The sequence below is a fragment of the Haematobia irritans genome, chromosome 3, assembly GCF_050003625.1.
Source record: "Haematobia irritans isolate KBUSLIRL chromosome 3, ASM5000362v1, whole genome shotgun sequence".
In the NCBI taxonomy this organism is placed as follows: Eukaryota; Metazoa; Arthropoda; class Insecta; order Diptera; family Muscidae; genus Haematobia; species Haematobia irritans.
Genome location: NC_134399.1, coordinates 6,682,721 through 6,702,506, shown reverse-complemented (window position 1 = coordinate 6,702,506; position 19,786 = coordinate 6,682,721). Strand labels below are relative to the sequence as shown.

The following is a 19,786-nucleotide window of genomic DNA, read 5'->3' as shown; positions in this document are numbered from 1 at the left end:
GTATTTCGCTTCATGCAATAAAGGATAATGTCTATGAAAACCTTCTGTATTGTACAATAAGATATGAGGCAACCAAAATTTGACATTCATGCTATCCGTATTTGGTTACAAATACAAACAGCTGACAAAGTACCATCACCCAGTGTCTATGGCTGTATTTCCTAGTTGGTCCTTAGACAACATAGAGAGCAAAACAAATGTCAGGATATATGAAGTTTTGCTTCGTAAACGTCAAAATCAAACCGAACTGCAAACGAAGCAGTGTGGAAAAGACGCAATTAGAAAATATTGCCTAATCGTACAAGAAAAGGACATAGAGTCAGCCATAAATACCACAACCCAAAAAAGAAAATAATAAAACCAAAAAGAAACGAACATAGAAAAACTATTCCATAAATTAAAACAAAATCCTCCCCACAAAAAAGAACAAAATAAAAAATTCCCAAAACGTAAAACTTGTGTGTGTGTTCTGCTCAAAGTGAAGAACATTTTCAAAGCGGTTGCAATTCATAGAATTTCGTAGCCATTGATAGCCTTCCTTCGATTCGTTGGAATAATGAGGCGACATCGATAGGTCTGTGAGCAGAGCATCCATGGTTCATAAACGATTACATAAAAAATTCTACAATAAATCCCACAAAGAGAATTATCCAAAATAAGCAACAGTACCAACGACAGTCAACTGCTTTGGCTTGAATCCCTCCTTTGATAAAAGCGGTAAGGATAACCCGCAAAAAACCCTACCATTTGGATTATCCCCTTAACGAAAGCCCAGAGAAATTCAGGTAAGTCCGGGAGCATAGAAAACAGTGATTCACCCATTAACGAATGAAGAAGATTGCTGGAAATTTTTAGTGGTCATAACTTTAGGGACCAATTTGATGAGGTGGAGAATGATGATGATGATGATGACGATTACTCATATCATTCACTAACTAGGCTTTGTCATTTGCATTGGGTGGGTGTGTACGGTAGCTCGATGTCGTCTGTCTGACTGGCCCATAGAACAATAATAGGCGAGCAAAAAAAAAAAAAAACAAAACAGATGGTCTTGGAATGGACGGGATTTTATGGATCTCTTGGGGCCAAGGGCCAAAAATTCTACAACAGGATGGCAATTTCAACAATTATGTAACACTTGACATTTGGTGTTGTTGTTGTTGCTGTTCTTGTAACAACTCCACTTTAGAGGTGAAAAAATTGTTGTTATTATTTTTTTATTGTTTTGTCTCTGCCTTAAAACAAGTCATATAAAGAATATACTCCCATATCAATATACATACATACATACACACGGTCATACGTATATGTGTGTGTATAGACAAGACACACATTCTAACTTAGCTATAGAGTTTGTGAAAAACAAATAAAATTTCAAACTCTTGTGAACTTGGACGATAAGAAGTTAATGAAATACCCCAAAAAAACACCAATCCACACATATAGATGTGTGCGTGTATGTGTATATAAGGATATAAATATTCTCCTTCCAGAGGCTACCGTATGTGTGTGTAAACATATTAAGGATTCCTCATATGTCTATAAATGAAATTTGTACGGAATGCATAGCAAACATCCATCTTTTTGGTGAAATTTAAAAATATGTTTCCCCAAAATATGTGCACTAGGGTGGAATGAAAACCACATGAGTCTTTAAAATAGGAAGTAATAAACACTATGAATATAGAAAATATGAAATCGTATATTAATTACATGGGCTCAAAGATCATATACACTGATAAAAAAAAAAAAAAAAAACATAAAAGAAAAGATAAACATTGACCTAATATGAAAACCCTCCCTCACAAAAAATCGCTTCTGTAACATATACTCCCAAACATATTTTGCTTCAAGCATATACATTTTTGGGTATTGCCCAAACATTTATATGTTTGATCTCTTCCAATATATAATATGTTTGAAAGCATATTGGTCTAAACAATATATGTTTGGGTAGTCTAAGTTCCAAACATTTTGTATTTTTGCATTCAAATTCAATAATGTTGTCTTCTAAAAAACAATATGTTATTATGTGAACATATAATATGTTTGGAAGCATTTTGCACCCAAAAATATTATATGCTTAAAAAAAATTCTCCCAAACAATATTGTGCTCAAAATTTTATTTATTTATTTATATATTTACAATCATAATGAATTATGAAAATAAACAGGTAATATAGGTGCTAACAACATCGGTTTTCGACCTGAATGCTCAAAATTTTATTTCTGCCCAATTGTATATTCCCCCACATCTTTCTCACTTCCACGAGATTTTTTAGTTCTTAGCACCTTTTCTGTAATACAAACATTGTAGAAGAAATTATTCAATTGTATGATTTTTTTTATTTTAATTTTACCTTTTGCCGGACGGGGATTCGAACAGCGGACCACACAGTTTGTAAGGATCAATGAAGTAGCTGATCAATTGCCCAAGGAAAAATAAAATGTTAATTTTGTAATAGCAAGCAACAACCACCAACTTAATTCAATATCGCTCCCTGTTAAATAGCGCTCCAAGCTACTAAACACATATATGTTTATAGGCTATTTCTAAATTAATATATGTTTGCATCCAAGCATATTATATTTACAAACATTTTATGTCCCAAACATAATATGTTCTAACATATTAACATATATGTCCCAAACATGTTATGCTAGTTTATGAACATTATATGCTTGCACTCAAAAATATTGTGTTTAAAAATTTGTGTTCCAAACATATAATGTTTATAGCCAAACATATGAAAAACAGTCTTTTTCATCCGTGTACAACCTAAAGTTGAGGACACACAACTTAAACAATATTAAGGTTGGCTGATAAGTCCCCGGTCGAACAAAGAAAAACACATTTTTTTGTCAAAATTCGTTTTTATTATTCAACATAGTTCCCTTCAAGAGCGATACAACGATTATAACGACCTTCCAATTTTTTGATACCATTTTGGTAGTACTCCTTCGGTTTTGCCTCAAAATAGGCCTCAGTTTCGGCGATCACCTCTTCATTGCAGCCAAATTTTTTCCCTGCGAGCATCCTTTTGAGGTCTGAGAACAAGAAAAAGTCGCTTTGGGCCAGATCTGGAAAATACGGTGGGTGCGGAAGCAATTCGAAACCCAATTCATGAATTTTTGCCATCGTTCTCAATGACTTGTGGCACGGTGCGTTGTCTTGGTGGAACCACACTTCTTTCTTCTTCATATGGGGCCGTTTTGCCGCGATTTAGAGCTTCAAACGCTCCAATAACGCCATATAATAGTCACTGTTGATGGTTTTTCCCTTCTCAAGATAATCGATAAAAATTATTCCATGCGCATCCCAAAAAACAGAGGCCATTACTTTGCCAGCGGACTTTTGAGTCTTTCCACGCTTGGGAGACGGTTCACCGGTCGCTGTCCACTCAGCGGACTGTCGATTGGACTCAGGAGTGTAGTGATGGAGCCATGTTTCATCCATTGTCACATATCGACGGATAAAATATAAAAAATTTTCTCATAATTTTATTTCTATAGAAAATGTTCTCAAGATTTTATATCCATAGAAAATTTTCTTAAAATTCTATTTTTATAGAAAATTTTCTCAAAATTTTATTTCTATAGAAAATTTTCTCAAAATTTTATTTCTATAGTAAATTTCTTAAAATTTTATTTCTATAGAAAATTTTTTCAAAATATTATTTCTATAGAAAATCTTTTCCAAAATATTATTTCTATAGTAAATTTTCTTAAAATTTTATTTCTATAGAAAAATTTCTTAAAACTTTATTTCTGTAGAAAATTTTCTCAAAATTGTATATCTATAGAACCTTTTTTTTGTAATTTTTTTTTCTATAGAAAATTTTGTCTAATTATACAATTATTATTCGAGCTTTATGGACAGATATAGATTAAGGAACATGGTTAATAGAGCCATTGAAAAAAAATGCCAGATACAAATCTATACACGCCTAGACTGTACATGTTTCGGTCAAAATTTTATTTCTGTAGAAAATTTTGTCAACATTTTATTTCTATAGAAAATGTTGTCTAAATTTTATTACTATAGAAAATTTTGTCAAAATTGTATTTCTATAGAAAATTTTGTTATAATTTTATTTCTATAGAAAATTTTGTCATAATTTTATTTCTATAGAAAATTTTGTCAAAATTTTATAGAAATATGTCAAAATTTTATTTTCATAGAAAATTTTCTCAAAATTAGAAAATTTTGTCAAAATTTTATTTCTATAGAAAATTTTATCAAAATTTTATAGAAATATGTCAAAATTTTATATTCATAGAAAATTTTCTCAAAATTAGAAAATTTTGTCAAAATTTTATTTCTATAGAAAATTTTATCAAAATTTTATAGAAATATGTCAAAATTTTATTTTCATAGAAAATTTTTTCAAAATTAGAAAATTTTGTCAAAATTTTATTTCTATAGAAAATTTTGTCAAAATTTTATTTCTATAGACAATTGTGTCAAAATTTTATTTCTATAGAAAATTGTATCAAAATTTCATTTCTATAGAAAATTTTATCAAAATGTTATTTCCATAGAAAATGTTGTCAAAATTTTATTTCTATACAAAATTTTTAAAACATTTTATGTCTAGAGAAACTGTTGTTAAAATTTTATTGCTATACAAAATTTTTAAAAAAATATATTTCTATAGAAATTTTCTTCAACATTTTATTTCTATAGAAATTTTCTTCAAAATTTTACTTCTATAGAAAATTTTGTCAAAATTTTATTTCTATAGAAAATTGTGTCAAAATTTTATTTCTGTAGAAAATTGAGTCAAAATTTTATTTCTATAGAAAATTTTATCAAAATGTTATTTTCATAGAAAATTTTGTCAAAATTTTATTTCTATACAAAATTTTTAAAACATTTTATGTCTATAGAAAATGTTGTTAAAATTTTATTGCTATACAAAATTTTGAAAAAAAAAATATTTCTATAGAAATTTTCTTCAAAATTTTATTTCTATAGAAATTTTCTTCAAAATTTTATTTCTATAGAAAAAATTTTCAAAATGTTATTTCCATAGCAAAATGTTATCAAAATTTTATTTCTATAGAAAATTTTGTCAATATTTTATTTCTTTAGAAATTTTTTGCAAAATTTTATTGCTATAGCAAATTTTCTGAAAATTTTATTCTAATCGAAAATTTTCTGAAAATTTTATTCTAATCGAAAATTTTGTCAAAATTATTATTTCTATATAAAATTTTGTCAAAATTTGATTTCTATAGAAAATTTTGTCGAAATTTTATTTTTACAGAAAATTTTGTCGAAATTTTATTTCTTAGAAAAATTTGTCAAAATTTTATTTCTATAGAAAATTTTGTCAAAATTTTATTTCGATAGAAAATTTTGTCAAAATTTTATTCCTATAGAAAATCTTGTCAAAATTTTATTTCAACAATTTTGTAGTCAACAAACTGTTGAAGGTCAGTCCTCCTCGAATTTAGACTTTCCTTACTTGTTAATTATAATTAACTGAGGTAGGTCATACTATTTACAATTTTTCCTACATGCTTTTATTACAAGTAAAAAACGTAGAAACATTAAAAATTTTAACATTAGGTTTAATTCGGTGGTGAAAAGTTAAGTTGATCTAGGGATATGTTGGATTTATACTTAGCATCCGAGTCGGTCCATTCAGTAGAATGAATTAAAATGTTTGCATATAAAATACCATAATGAATTTCAGTGAAGTTTAGGTTGGAAAAGAAGATATGCGACTATGTTCGATTCATTCAATCGTTCGATCCACCCTTATGTCCATATATATGAGAATGCCTATTCGGGTATTAGAGGTCTGTTGGTCATCCACTACCATATCTATTATTCATCTTGGAGGACATACAAATAAAAATAGTTCAAATTCATTAGCAGCTGTTTATTTGAACATCCCCGTCAATCCATCTGGCCCCCCATAGGGTTAATTTTAGGTTGTTTTTTTGAGGGTTTTCCAAAGTGTGAAAAGAACCCCCCCCCAAAAAAAAAAAAAAAAAAAACTTGCTTAAAGAATGTCGAATAATTATTATTGTGACAAAAAACAATAATCGATATCACTTCCTTTGCTAACATTCAAATATACTCACACACACACACACATATCTCACGATATATACACACTTACACATGTCGACTAACTTCTTACAAAAAAAAGAAAAAAAAAACAATGAAGCAAACAAATAAAAAAGGACTCTGACTTGTCTTCGTCATCTTAGTTTTTGGTGGTGGTTATAAAGTCTCTGTTATACTCCAATGACCCTAAGATTACCTAAACAAACAAAGGATAGTGTCACTTCACTTGGCTTGCAAAACAAAACGCTGAAGGGGAGAGAACTTTTGGAATAGTCGGATTTTACTTTGTCAACCGTTACTAATGACAATGACCAGAATGCATTCAAGAATAGCAACGGAAATGATAGGCCTAACGGAAGTGTCCTAACCCCAAATCAACCCTCTCATATGTTAAAGCAAAAAAACTATATAAAACAAGGGAAAAGATAAATTAATGCAAATGTCCATAAATGGAATGTGGGTGGTATAGGGTGACCATAGGGTATGGAATTCATTTACATAAAATTTACTAAAAACCCTTGTCGGCCAAGATCGTATAATTTTAATAAAGTGTAAGAAAAAATTTTGTTGGCTGCCCAACCACCTTCCGGCAATCACTAGAAATACCGATTATAGTAAAGAGGGTTATGGTTTGAATCCCAGCCACATAGAAACATCAGACCACGGTCAAGAAACGACCATAAGAAGGAGGTACGTTATCACTGGGTTGATAAAAGTAATTTGGCTTTCTTTGAAAAATAAGCCTCAATGGCGGCAATTATCTCCTCATCGTACCACAATTTATATAATACCCAAAGATTAAATATCTATTGAGGCCAGATCAATATTTTCCATAATTACATAGTCTTTTCCAACGATAGGTGGTTTAATGAATATACCTATAAAGGGATTGGTAGCACTGGAGATAGACGACCCCAACGACATCTATTGAAAAAATACGAAACTACTTTTCTACTACCAATATTTGCGCCCAAGAAGAAGTCCAACGCGGCCAAATCAGAAGAATATGGTGGATGGGACAGCAGTCACGGTTGCCACAGTTGGTAGAATTCTACCAAAAATGGTCGTTGTTTTCAATTTTACAAAATCTTCCTCTCCATTATTTCTATAGAGAATTTTGAAGTACCTCCAAAATTCTCTATAGAAATAAATTTTTGACAAAATTTTGTATAGAAACAAAATTTTCTATAGAAATAAATTTTTGACAAAATTTTCTATAAAAATAAAATTGTGACAAAATTTTCTATAGAAATATAATTTTGACAAAATTTTCTGTAGAAAGAAAATTTTGACAAAATTTTCTATAGAAATAAAATGTTGACAAAATTTTATATAGAAATAAAATTTTGACAAAATTTTCTATAGAAATAAAATGTTGACGAAATTTTCTATAGAAATAAAATGTTGACGAAATTTTCTATAGAAATAAAATTTTGACAAAATTTTCTATAGAAATAAAATTTTGACAAAATTTTCTACAGAAATAAAGTTTTGACAAAATTTTCTATAGAAATTAAATTTTCACAAAATTTTCTATAGAAATAAAATTTTCACAAAATTTTCTAAAGAAATAAAATTTTGACAAAATTTTCTATAGAAATAAAATTTTCACAAAATTTTCTATAGAACTAAAATTTTGACAAAATTTTCTATAGAACTAAAATTTTGACAAAATTTTCTATAGAAATAAAATTTTGACAGATGATTTTTTTTTTTTTTTAATTTGGTAAATTTTTCGTCAAATTTTGGTAGATTATTTTTGGCACGAATGGCAACCGTGACAGCAATTCGTTGCCCAACTCCTCCGAATTCATTTATAGACCGGCCCGAGCGATGTGCATCATTCACCTCGAAATTTCCACAACGGAAACGGGCGAATCATTGCGAACTGATAAACTGTCACCTTTCCAAACCCCAAATTGCATCACATAAGGTAATTGGTAGAACTGGAAATAGACGACTGCAACGACATCTATTGAAAAATACGAAGAGACTTTTTCGACATTGTGGTTTGTGGCGATCGATACAAGAAGTACCACGCGGACAAATCAGAAAAACATGGATCGTGACCTAAATCGACTAATTTGAGCAGTTCAAGGAAGTTCCATTTTCCTTACCCATTTTTTCAGAATCCTTCCATACTTCTGCTTCCATGCGCGCTAAATATAAGAGCGCGAGTCCTATCCGTTCACCACAATGTTCTAGAGATACTATGTTGATCTTGCGGCATTCTTGGATTAACGGAACGATAACGATGATGAACAGAGCGATTTTGTTTGATTCTTCGTCATTTCATCCGTATAAACATTTAGTTCTAGACTTTCCGCAGCGAAGTTTTGGTACAATAACCCTTTACCAAGGGAGGGAAATTGATTTTTTTAATCAGTACCGCAGGGAACACCAATAAGGTGAAGCCACCCAACCCTCAAATCTTCTCACTGTATATACGAATTCATTGGGCAATCCTTAAATCCATTCGGCACCTCAACCTTCCTCAAAAGGACGCGGACGGACGGGAAAGAATCCTTTTTAAAATACTAAACCAATTCACTTAGGACCACTAAATCAGACATACTAATACTACTCCAAATCTGTATTAAAATATCCTAGTATAATTTAAATGTCATGGTCAAGTCATATGTTCCCTCTAGGTAATCATAGCTTGGGACATTCCATCGGGACATGCTCACCTACCTACAGATTACCTCCTAGTTTACTGTATTGATCAAATTTTCAAACATTATCTAATTTCCCTATTCGTCTCTTCTCTGCAGCAAAATGTCTCAGGATAATAAAAGATCATGCGGTGGATTCTTGGCTGTAAGCCTCTTAATCGTAAGCCTACTGTTAATATACAATCCGAAATTTGTAGAGGCCACAAATTCTGGTACCGCCGCCACACCCGTAGAGGTTAACTTAGCAACGAGTCCAACTTCGAATGTTTCCCCTCTTAATACAAGCACAACGGAAGCGCCTGCAACAGCCGCTGTCTCCATGCAGGCGGTACAAGCCGATACGGCGGAAATGACAACTGGTGAACCAACCACCCCCACACCGGCCACCTCGGCACCGGTACATGAGATTATCGGGTCGGCTGGGCCGGATAAAAAGGAACAGGAAGCCATACAGAAGGCCTTAGATTGGTTGAAGGAAAAACGAGCCGCTGACTATGGTTGGGGCAATGATACACATGTTGTTATACTCTCCAAGGAATTGTCTGGGGCCCGTGATCCCGTAGATACCGATGACCATGTGCAAAAAATACAAGAACTCGAAGACATGTTATCGGTGAAGGAAATGGAGATTGAAATTTTGGCTATGCTCGATCGCCATCACACGCTGCCAAAGCCTTTGAATTTGGACAGATTAGCACGATATGTATTGGCTTTGGGTTCCCTATGCAAAGATGCCAAACACTTCCATGGTCATGATCTGGTGACTACATTGCAGCATCATGAACCAACACAAGACATCGAATTTGCTTTGGCAACATTGGCTGCTTGCAGTTCTGCGGCTCATGTCCGCAAACGACAAATACGTAGACTATTAGATATAGCCAGTGGAGTGGCAGATCAGAATGTGGATACCAATGCTATGGTAAGGACCAGGAATTTACTAGATTTCCATGTGATTTGCTCGATTTCGAAATTGTTCACAGGTTATTTTGGCCTTACGCTGTATTGTCCTTGATCACAGACATCGTCATCTTCAACACTTCGTACGAAGACCAGCTCGTGGTCTAGCCAGTCTCCAAGATCCTCGTGGCAGTTTTGGTTCCTTACGTAGTACCGCCTTGGCCATGCAAGCCCTTCAGGATTTGGAAAATGATCCTGCCGGAACCTGGAATAGGACAGCTGCTTCTCGTTGGATCTTAAGTCGCCAAGGACCTGATGGTGGCTGGAGGGAAGAGCCCTTGCAGGATGGTCAAGATCCCGATATCGGTGTGGGTCTTACAGCCGATATTATTTTGGCTTTGGGTTGGAAGGGTTTGGGTGCCGTCCGAGCTCTACAATGTGATCACGTGATACGGGAAAACAGTGATCCTACTTCAGGTAAGATTAGCTTTTTAAGTTTTTTGGTTGTGCTATACAAACAAGCCACTTGGCAAACAATGAAATACTACTAGAAAATGGCGAACAAAAATTAGCACTTCCCTATGGACTTACCTCGTCGGCGGAGGAATCGGATGCCAAAAATGTTTCGTACACATATACCTTGTGGGTGGGATCAAATGTAACACAATCATTTACGCTATCGCTGGTTTCGCCAAAGAATACGAGTTTCTTTAAAGCTATGACACAAGCGGCCGAAATGGATCCAAGGTAAGTTGTCGAGGAAACTTTTTTGGCAGAAAAATGGAACTAATCTTAATTTATTTCTAGATTTGCATTTGAAGCTCGCGAATGGCCCAATGGACATTATGTACACACTTTGGCAGGCATGAAAGAAGAACCAAGAGGGTAAGTAATAGAAATGAATATAAAAATATTTTTGGAATTACATATATCCATATGTGTCTTAAAAACTACAATGAGAGAAAATTCATGAGATGATTTCCAAACTATAAATCTATACCATAGATCTTTCCTTATTTTCAAATTTCCTGCTACTAGGCCGATCTTAGAACCTTCATCTTTTCGACATATACCCCAATTTTTCACCATTTCTTTTTACCTAGGTCTAGGTTTGGGCCTGCATAAAATCATGGTTAGAGAAGATGTAATGCTCAAAGATTCCGTGCCTCCCTCAGGCTCGGGAATAATTATCGTGGTCCTACTCTTTGGAGTCTACTTCAGCAGTTCCCTGGTTTACATTTTTAAGTTTCTCTCAGTTTCTTTTGTCTTTCGAACTATAACATTGTTCCACAGTACTTCCTTTGACTGAGCTCACGTGGACCCTAGTTAGAATTCGGCTCCTATTCCCCTATTGATCCAGGAGTGTCTATATGGTCTCAGGCTATACGGCCTCGTACTTGTGCTGAACCAAAAACATCTCTCGCCGATACTTTCGTTATCCCTATGATCTTTGGGATTTAACTTGTTCTTAGTCTCGACCGTCGAGCTTCCGTTAACTTAGATCCCATGGACCCTCCTTGCACTTTGGCTCCTATTCCGCTGTAAATCCAGGAGTGTCTATCTGACCTCAGGCTATAAGGCCTCATACTTAAGCTGAACCAAAGCCATCTCTCTGATACTTCCGTTATCCCTATGATCTTTGTGATTTAACTTGTTCTTAGTCTCGACCGTCGAGCTTCCGTTAACTTAGCTCCCATGGACCCTCCTTGTAATTTGGCTCCTATTCCGCTGTTGACCCAGGAGTTTCTATCTGGACTCAGGCTGTAAGACCGCATACTTAAGCTGAACCAGAGCCATCTCTCGTCGATACCTCCATTAAGCACATGACCTGTATGATTCAACTAGTTCCCAATCTCGGCCGTCGAGCTTCAGTTAATAAAGCTCCTATAGGTTAGGTTAGGTTAGGTTAGGTGGCAGCCCGATGTATCAGGCTCACTTAGACTATTCAGTCCATTGTGATACCACATTGGCGAACTTCTCTCTTATCGCTGATTGCTGCTCGATTCCATTTTAAGCTCATACGGCGTTCCACATTGCAGTGAAACCACTTAGAGAAGTTGTAACCCTCAGAAATGTCACCAGCATTACTGAGGTAGGATAATCCACCGCTGAAAAACTTTTGGTGTTCGGTGGAAGAAGGAATCGAACCCACGACCTTTTGTATGCAAGGCAGGCATGCTAACCATTGCACCACGGTGGCTCCCAAAGCTCCTATGAACCTTCGTGCACCAATTCTGTTTCGAGAGCAGTACTCTCCGTAATATTTCTGAACATCTGTGAGTCTTGTATTTCCCTCCTTGCGGCTCTGTTAATTCAGGCTTCTGTGGGGTCTTACTTCGAATACCTACTGAGTTCACATTCAGGCACCAGAGTTTAGTTCATTCATATGCCTTTCCTGGCACTCGTTCTGCTATTCTCCAGAATCTGTAGGGTATAGGATCGGTTATAAATTCAGCGCCTGTCAGAAATAGCAATGAAGAAACCTTGTGGGTTTTCCCACTCCAGTTTTTTCGTAATGTTTACAACGTGCAGTTCAAAGCTTATTCAATGGTTTTCTAATTGGGTGTTGCATATCCAAAAACCCCGCTTACTTTTTCGATAGTACCGGAAAGATTCCCTCGTAAGGTTTACATCGTGCAGTTCAAAGCTTATTCAACGGTTTTCTAGTTTGGTGTTGCATATCCGATAATCCCGCTTACTTTTTCGATAGTACCGGAAAGATTCCCTCCATATATCTTCTCTCAGCTTCAAAGGTCATGATATCGTTGATACCATAATTCTATACTATATAGACTTAACATTTCACAATACAATGGGATATTGGCGTCTATTAAAAGTCTCTACAGCCTCCACGGACCAAATCTCTTCTTCAGAGCTTTAGTCTCTTGAAAATTGATTACGTCTTCCTCGATTATCATCATTTTTATGGGCACCTACAATTTTATTGAACCGCTCGTCTATCTTGTTGAGAGATTTGTGAAAATCTATAAACGTTTTAAGTTAAATAATATAGAGTCTAAGGATTTAACAGTAGGTTGGCTAGAGAGATATGAATTTACTCACGTTTCCTCTCAAGTAATTTGACTTCGGTATAGCACAAATGCTGTGTTCTAAAAATGCAATCTTTGTATATTATTTAGCATACTCTCTTTGATCTAATCCTATTCTATTATTTCAGATATAATTATTGGTTGCTATATCGCTTACCAGAACTTCCCGATGAAAATAATGCACCTGGAAATCAGTTAATAGCCCCAGTGGGTAAGTATATTTCAATTTATCTAAATATTATAAAAAATGACTGTGGTTAGATGAGGATAGGTTGATTTAAATGGTAGGCACAATGTCGACTGATGAAGCTCCGACCACAAGACCATAAGCATTATAAGTCTAACCACTACCATATAGCCAAGGCAAAAAGTTCGCCTTTGGTACATACTTTTTCCCTACAAGGATACCAAGGCCTTTCTCATATTAATATTTATTTAATATTAAGCTTAAAATTCAGTCATCTGCACACTATCCACAAGGGAATTTCAATACCACCTAAGGAATTGGACATACCCGTGGGACTTTTGCAGTACATGAATAGTTCTGCCTTTGCAGGATTTACCCCTAGACCATTCTGTTTCGCCCATTTCTCAGTAATCCGGAGGGCACTCTGTATAATATCTCAAAGTGGAGATGGAAATTTTTCCCTGACTACTAATGTCACATCATCTGCTTGTTATACAGTGGATAAAATATGTCTCTTCGTTAGACGTTTTTTCTATTAGCTTCAGTACCCCTTGATCATCGTTCAGAGGTGACAATGCAGTTAACAGGTTGGCTGATAAGTCCCCGGTCTGACATATAGATGGCGTCGCTAGTACTAAATGCATATTATTTTTATATAGTACCAATCTTCAATTGATTCGTGTCAAAATTTGACGTCTGTAAGTCAATTAGTTTGTGAGATAGAGCGTCTTTTGTGAAGCAACTTTTGTTATTGTGGAAAAATGGAAAAAAGGAATTTCGTATTTTGATAAAATACTGTTTTCTGAAAGGAAAAACTACGCTGGAAGCAAAAACTTGGCTTGATAATGAGTTTCCGGACTCTGTCCCAGGGAAATCAACAATAATTGATTGGTATGCAAAATTCAAGCGTGGTGAAATGAGCACGGAGGACGGTGAACGCAGTGGACGCCCGAAAGAGGTGGTTACCGACGAAAACATCAAAAAATCCACAAAATGATTTTGAATGACCGTAAAATGAAGTTGATCGAGATAGCAGATGCCTTAAAGATATCAAAGAAACTTGTTGGTCATATCATTCATCAATATTTGGATATGAGGAAGCTCTGGGCAAAATGGGTGCCGCGCCAGCTCACATTTGACCACAAACAACAACGTGTTGATGATACTGAGCAGTGTTTGCAGCTTTTAACTCGTAATACACTCGAGTTTTTCCGTCGATATGTGACAATGGATGAAACATGGCTCCATCACTATACTCCTGAGTCCAATCGACAGTCGGCTGAGCGGACAGCGACCGGTAAACCGTCGCCGAAGCGTGGAAAGACTCAAAAGTCCGCTGGCAAAGTAATGGCCTCTGTTTTTTAGGATGCGCATGGAATAATTTTTATCGATTATCTTGAGAAGGGAAACCCATCAACAGTGACTATTATATGGCGTTATTGGAGCGTTGAAGGTCGAAATCGCGGCAAAACGGCCCAATATGCAGAAGAAAAAAGTGTTGTTCCACAAAGACAACGCACCGTGCCACAAGTCATTGAGAACGATGGCAAAAATTCATGAATTGGGTTTCGAATTGCTTCCGCACCCACCGCATTCTCCAGATCTGGCCCCCAGCGATGTTTCTTGTTCTCAGACCTCAAAAGGATGCTCGCAGGGAAAAAATTTGGCTGCAATGAAGAGGTGATCGCCGAAACTGAGGCCTATTTTGAGGCAAAACCGAAGGAGTACTACCAAAATTGTATCAAAAAATTGGAAGGTCGTTATAAACGTTGTATCGCTCTTGAAGGGAATTATATTGAATAATAAAAACACAAAAAAAAAAAAATATTTTTCTTTGTTAGACCGGGGACTTATCAACCAACCTGCTACTATCGAAGTCGGATTAACGTTATCGACGTCTAGGAAAGCCACAATTGTGTATTCATTGACATACAGTGAGCTTTCAATAAAACTGACTAGTTCATGCAATGCGGTCCCAGTAAAATTGCCTTTCGAGTACCCTAGACCATTCTCTTTCGCACATTTTTCAGTCATATGTATAATATCTATAATTGTGGAGGGGAATTTTTCCGTGAAGGCTAATGCCACATCATCTGCGTATGCCTTTACTTTTATCCTTTCTTTTTCTAAGAAGGTTGTTTATAGCAACATTCCTAATTGGGAAGTGCCTCTATTCACATTGCATGTTTGTTTGCCATATAGTGGCTAAAATACGTATCTTCATTCGATCTTCGTCCATCGGCTTCAATATCCCTTGATCAACATTCAAAGCTGACAGTACAGTTAGGTTGAAAAAAGGATTCAGGTTTCCGTGTCTCATGTCGGATGTCATACACATAAGCCAGGGGGCTAATCACGGCATTCGATATCGAATTCATAATCGTATCGAAAAAATTGTCGATACGATTAAAAGTTTGGATCACGGCATTCGATCGAAATTTGATGCAATTTCTCTAGCATTGCCAACAGCAAAAAACGAAGCAGAACAAGATGAAATGACAAAATTAAGTTAGCGACACAAAATAGAATGTAGAAAAACATATGTTTTTGAAGATTTCAAAGTAAAAAGTAAATTGTATTGCATTATATCTTATGGACCAATATTTTTACATTCCTCCGAATTCCTTCCTACTTGGAGGATGAGATGAATATAAAATAATTCGGCGACAAATAAGGAATAAAAGGGCACATTGTTATTGGTGTAAGTACATGGGTTTGAAATGGTGTGCACTGTTAGAATGTCACCTTTTTGCAGGCTCAATGGACGATTTCGGCTGACGAAGGAGGCGAAATAGAAAATAATTTTTGGTGGCATGTCAACGTCAATTCTATCGCTTTACAATTGTCTGCCGTCTTAAAGCATTTTTCCAGTGGAAGCCTTCATTATTCACTATTCTTACAAGGTGGTCCAGAAGCGTTATGTTGTCACGGAATGGTACGGTAATTGGTTGATCACAATCTCTTGGATACCGATCTAGCATATGCACTTTACATATGGTTCTCCGCCAAGCTAGGATGCTCGCTCCCGAACTCGACTATGACCAATTTTTGTTTAACATTTATTGGAGTTGCATTAGTCCTAAATATTCAAAATATGTTCATTATAACATATGTAAATTTACTACAAACTAGCAACAATTCGAACTAAAACTAATATATTTACTATTCCTATATGGCGAAAAGTAAAAAACAAGTGAAAAATGTTTTACGATTGCAATTTATCAATCGAAAAAATTGTCGATCACAAAAACTCGATATCGACTCCCGTGATCCGAAAAATTTGGATTTCGATCAAAAGTTCTCGATATCGAATGCCGCGATTAGCCCCCAGTATTTGGCTTGTTGCGCGCTCTAACTATTTTTCATCGTACACTTCTTTTATTCCAGGAATTCCGTGTGCTTAAGGAATTCTCTAATTCGTTTCCAAGCTGGGCCAGGTCCCGAATCATATCTTCAACGATATGGTAAACTCTTTGCCTAAATAGTAAAGGCAAGACAGTAACTAAGGTAGTGCTCCAAAACACGCCCTACAGGCACCATCCTCTGCGGTCATTATTCCCTTCTGACTTTTGACCTACATTCGTTGGCAATGCGGTTACTATCGAAGTCGGATGGACGTTATGAAATTCCCCGCATAATTCCCCATTCATTGGCAAATAGTGAGCTTTCAATATAGCTGACAAGTTCATGCATTGCGATCTCAGTGGATCGGTCCTTTGAGTAAGCATGTTTCGTACCTTAGTACCTTATGCTTAGAAAGAACTACGTTCGTTTTTGCGAAAAACGAGACCTATTTTTGAATACCACTTAACCCTTAAATGCACACGGTATCTTTTAAGATACAACCAGGAAAAAATTATTATGTCTTAAAATTTTAACCGAATTGCATGAAATCAAGTTTTTTTTTTGCATATAAAACATCATAACGCTATTTTTAAAAATATGTTTTTCCAGAAATTTTGTAGTACTTCTGAGTAATCTGCAGTCAAAAACAAATTTTTGAAAATCAAATTTTGACCAAAAATTCAAAAAACTACAAAGTGAAAGTTACATAATATTTACCAGAGATGAAAGTAATGTTGATAAAAAATTGTGTAGGGTAAAAATACGTCTATTCTCTACTAAAATCAAATTTTTTATTTGTAAATAAAAATTTAGTTTAATGCGCTCTGTATTTTTGAAGATACCACCACCATTTAAAAAAAAAAAAACAAAACAAAAACAAAAAAATTAGAAAAAATGTGGTATGTAGATGTTATTTTTTACCATTTTTAATATTTTATATTTTTCGGAGGGATCGGTGATCTTGTGCTACACAAAAAAATTTTTTTTTTCTGATTCAATCACGAAATTAATTGATCCAATTAATTTTTTAATTGAAATGTCTTTAACCACAGAAATGATAATATCAATTAAAAAATTAATTGACAGTCAATTAAAAAATTAATTGATCCAATTAAAAAATTAATTGATATTATTAATTTGTGTGATTGATTTTTGTTTCAATTAAAAAATTTGTTGAATCAATTAAATTTTTAATTGAATATTTCTTAAAAGTCAATTAAGATTTTAATTGGAAAATTTTTCGTGCAATTTTTTTCTGTGTAGCTATCGCTATTAATAAAGGGTGATTTGTTAAGAGCTTGATAACTTTTTTTAAAAAAAAAACGCATAAAATTTGCAAAATCTCATCGGTTCTTTATTTGAAACGTTAGATTGGTCCATGACATTTACTTTTTGAAGATAATTTCATTTAAATGTTGACCGCGGCTGCGTCTTAGGTGGTCCATTCGGAAAGTCCAATTTTGGGCAACTTTTTCGAGCATTTCGGCCGGAATAGCCCGAATTTCTTCGGAAATGTTGTCTTCCAAAGCTGGAATAGTTGCTGGCTTATTTCTGTAGACTTTAGACTTGACGTAGCCCCACAAAAAATAGTCTAAAGGCGTCAAATCGCATGATCTTGGTGGCCAACTTACCGGTCCATTTCTTGAGATGAATTGTTCTCCGAAGTTTTCCCTCAAAATGGCCATAGAATCGCGAGCTGTGTGGCATGTAGCGCCATCTTGTTGAAACCACATGTCAACCAAGTTCAGTTCTTCCATTTTTGGCAACAAAAAGTTTGTTAGCATCGAACGATAGCGATCGCCATTCACCGTAACGTTGCGTCCAACAGCATCTTTGAAAAAATACGGTCCAATGATTCCACCAGCGTACAAACCACACCAAACAGTGCATTTTTCGGGATGCATGGGCAGTTCTTGAACGGCTTCTGGTTGCTCTTCACTCCAAATGCGGCAATTTTGCTTATTTACGTAGCCATTCAACCAGAAATGAGCCTCATCGCTGAACAAAATTTGTCGATAAAAAAGCGGATTTTCTGCCAACTTTTCTAGGGCCCATTCACTGAAAATTCGACGTTGTGGCTCGTTAGTAAGTCTATTCATGATGAAATGTCAAAGCATACTGAGCATCTTTCTCTTTGACACCATGTCTGAAATCCCACGTGATCTGTCAAATACTAATGCATGTAAATCCTAACCTCAAAAGAATCACCCTTTACTTCTAATATCAGTCTAGATTTTCCCATAATGAAATATTTTTTGTTTTTAATTTTTTTCTTTCTTTTTTCTATTCCCCTTAGGTGTCGACGAACTGATGGTGGAAGATGGTGAACATTATTTGTATTGGTATAAGAAACTTTAAATGCCAAAACGAAGTCATTGCATAAAGCTTTCGAATAAAAAGGATTTTCCGTCGTTAAAAAATGTTCATAACGAAAAGAAATTTCAACCATTATAAACGATAGACTCTCTCTGTACTAAAAAAAAACACAACAACAAATTTTGTTTGATCACATACAAAACGGAATTAAATGTCGTCAAGACCATCCACGTCGCCGTCGTCATTGTCATCTATAGAACTCGATAAATATCCCAACATTACCATTATTACGAATATGATTTTAGAGAGAAACGTAAATTTAAATTCCAAATGCGATACATGGAACAGACAACAAACACATACACCCATAAACACATAGTTATACATCCTGAGGTGATATTCGGAATTATACAACAATGTTTTCAGTGTGGTTATAATGCTTGCATTACTTTAGATGATATTGGAATAAAAATGTAAAAAAAAAACTAAAAAATAAAAAAGAAAATCTTAAGACTACAAGCATGAACATCGTAGGACATGAACACTGTGAGGCACACCCACTTAACAAAAATTTTTGAAAAACCAAAATAAAACCGCTTAAAATAAATATTATTAATAAAGAGATAATAATAAATATTAAATACGAAAAAAAAATTCTACAAATAAAACTAAAACAAACTATAGCATCTTTCCATCGAATGCATCGAATTAATGCCAAGGGATTACAAGAGAAAAAGGCTTCACCAAGATTCTAAAGACCTCTGATACCAAACAAACAAAAACTAAATGACACAAACCAAATTATTTCTCTCCATCCTTAAACTGGGTAAGATGACTCTCCCGTCTAATATAACCCTTATATAGATAGCAATGATAGTTGGACGGACTGCTCTATATAGAGTATATAGTGTAGTAAATGAAAACCTATTATCGAAGATAGCAAATAACCTAATCGGAGATATAAATAATGGACCGACGACATAGACGGACAAATCGAAGAGATATTACACGGCGCTATGAATATGGAGTCCCATCAAAATTAGTACCAAACCCTATAGGACCACAAAAAATGATATGGATAACAATAACTTCAAATGATTATAATTTTATTTTTGGAGGCCCGTTTGATTTATGAAAATAAGATTTGCCTTACACACAAAAAAAAAATATTTTTTGTCTTCACCCACCAAAATAATTGATTCAATTAATTTTTAATTGAAATATCGTCAAT

General features: G+C 34.6%; 1 protein-coding gene across 1 annotated transcript; it reads left to right on the top strand.

The window, feature by feature from the left end:
- Window positions 1-203: 203 nt before the first annotated feature.
- On the top strand, window positions 204-19,233 carry LOC142231892 (uncharacterized protein CG3556). Its single transcript, XM_075302554.1, has 7 exons — window positions 204-785; window positions 8,857-9,679; window positions 9,741-10,134; window positions 10,209-10,404; window positions 10,465-10,542; window positions 12,836-12,918; window positions 18,536-19,233. Exons 2-7 carry the CDS (start codon window positions 8,861-8,863, stop codon window positions 18,595-18,597), a joined length of 1,632 nt encoding a protein of 543 aa, XP_075158669.1. The 5' UTR covers window positions 204-785; window positions 8,857-8,860; the 3' UTR covers window positions 18,598-19,233.
- Window positions 19,234-19,786: the final 553 nt, after the last annotated feature.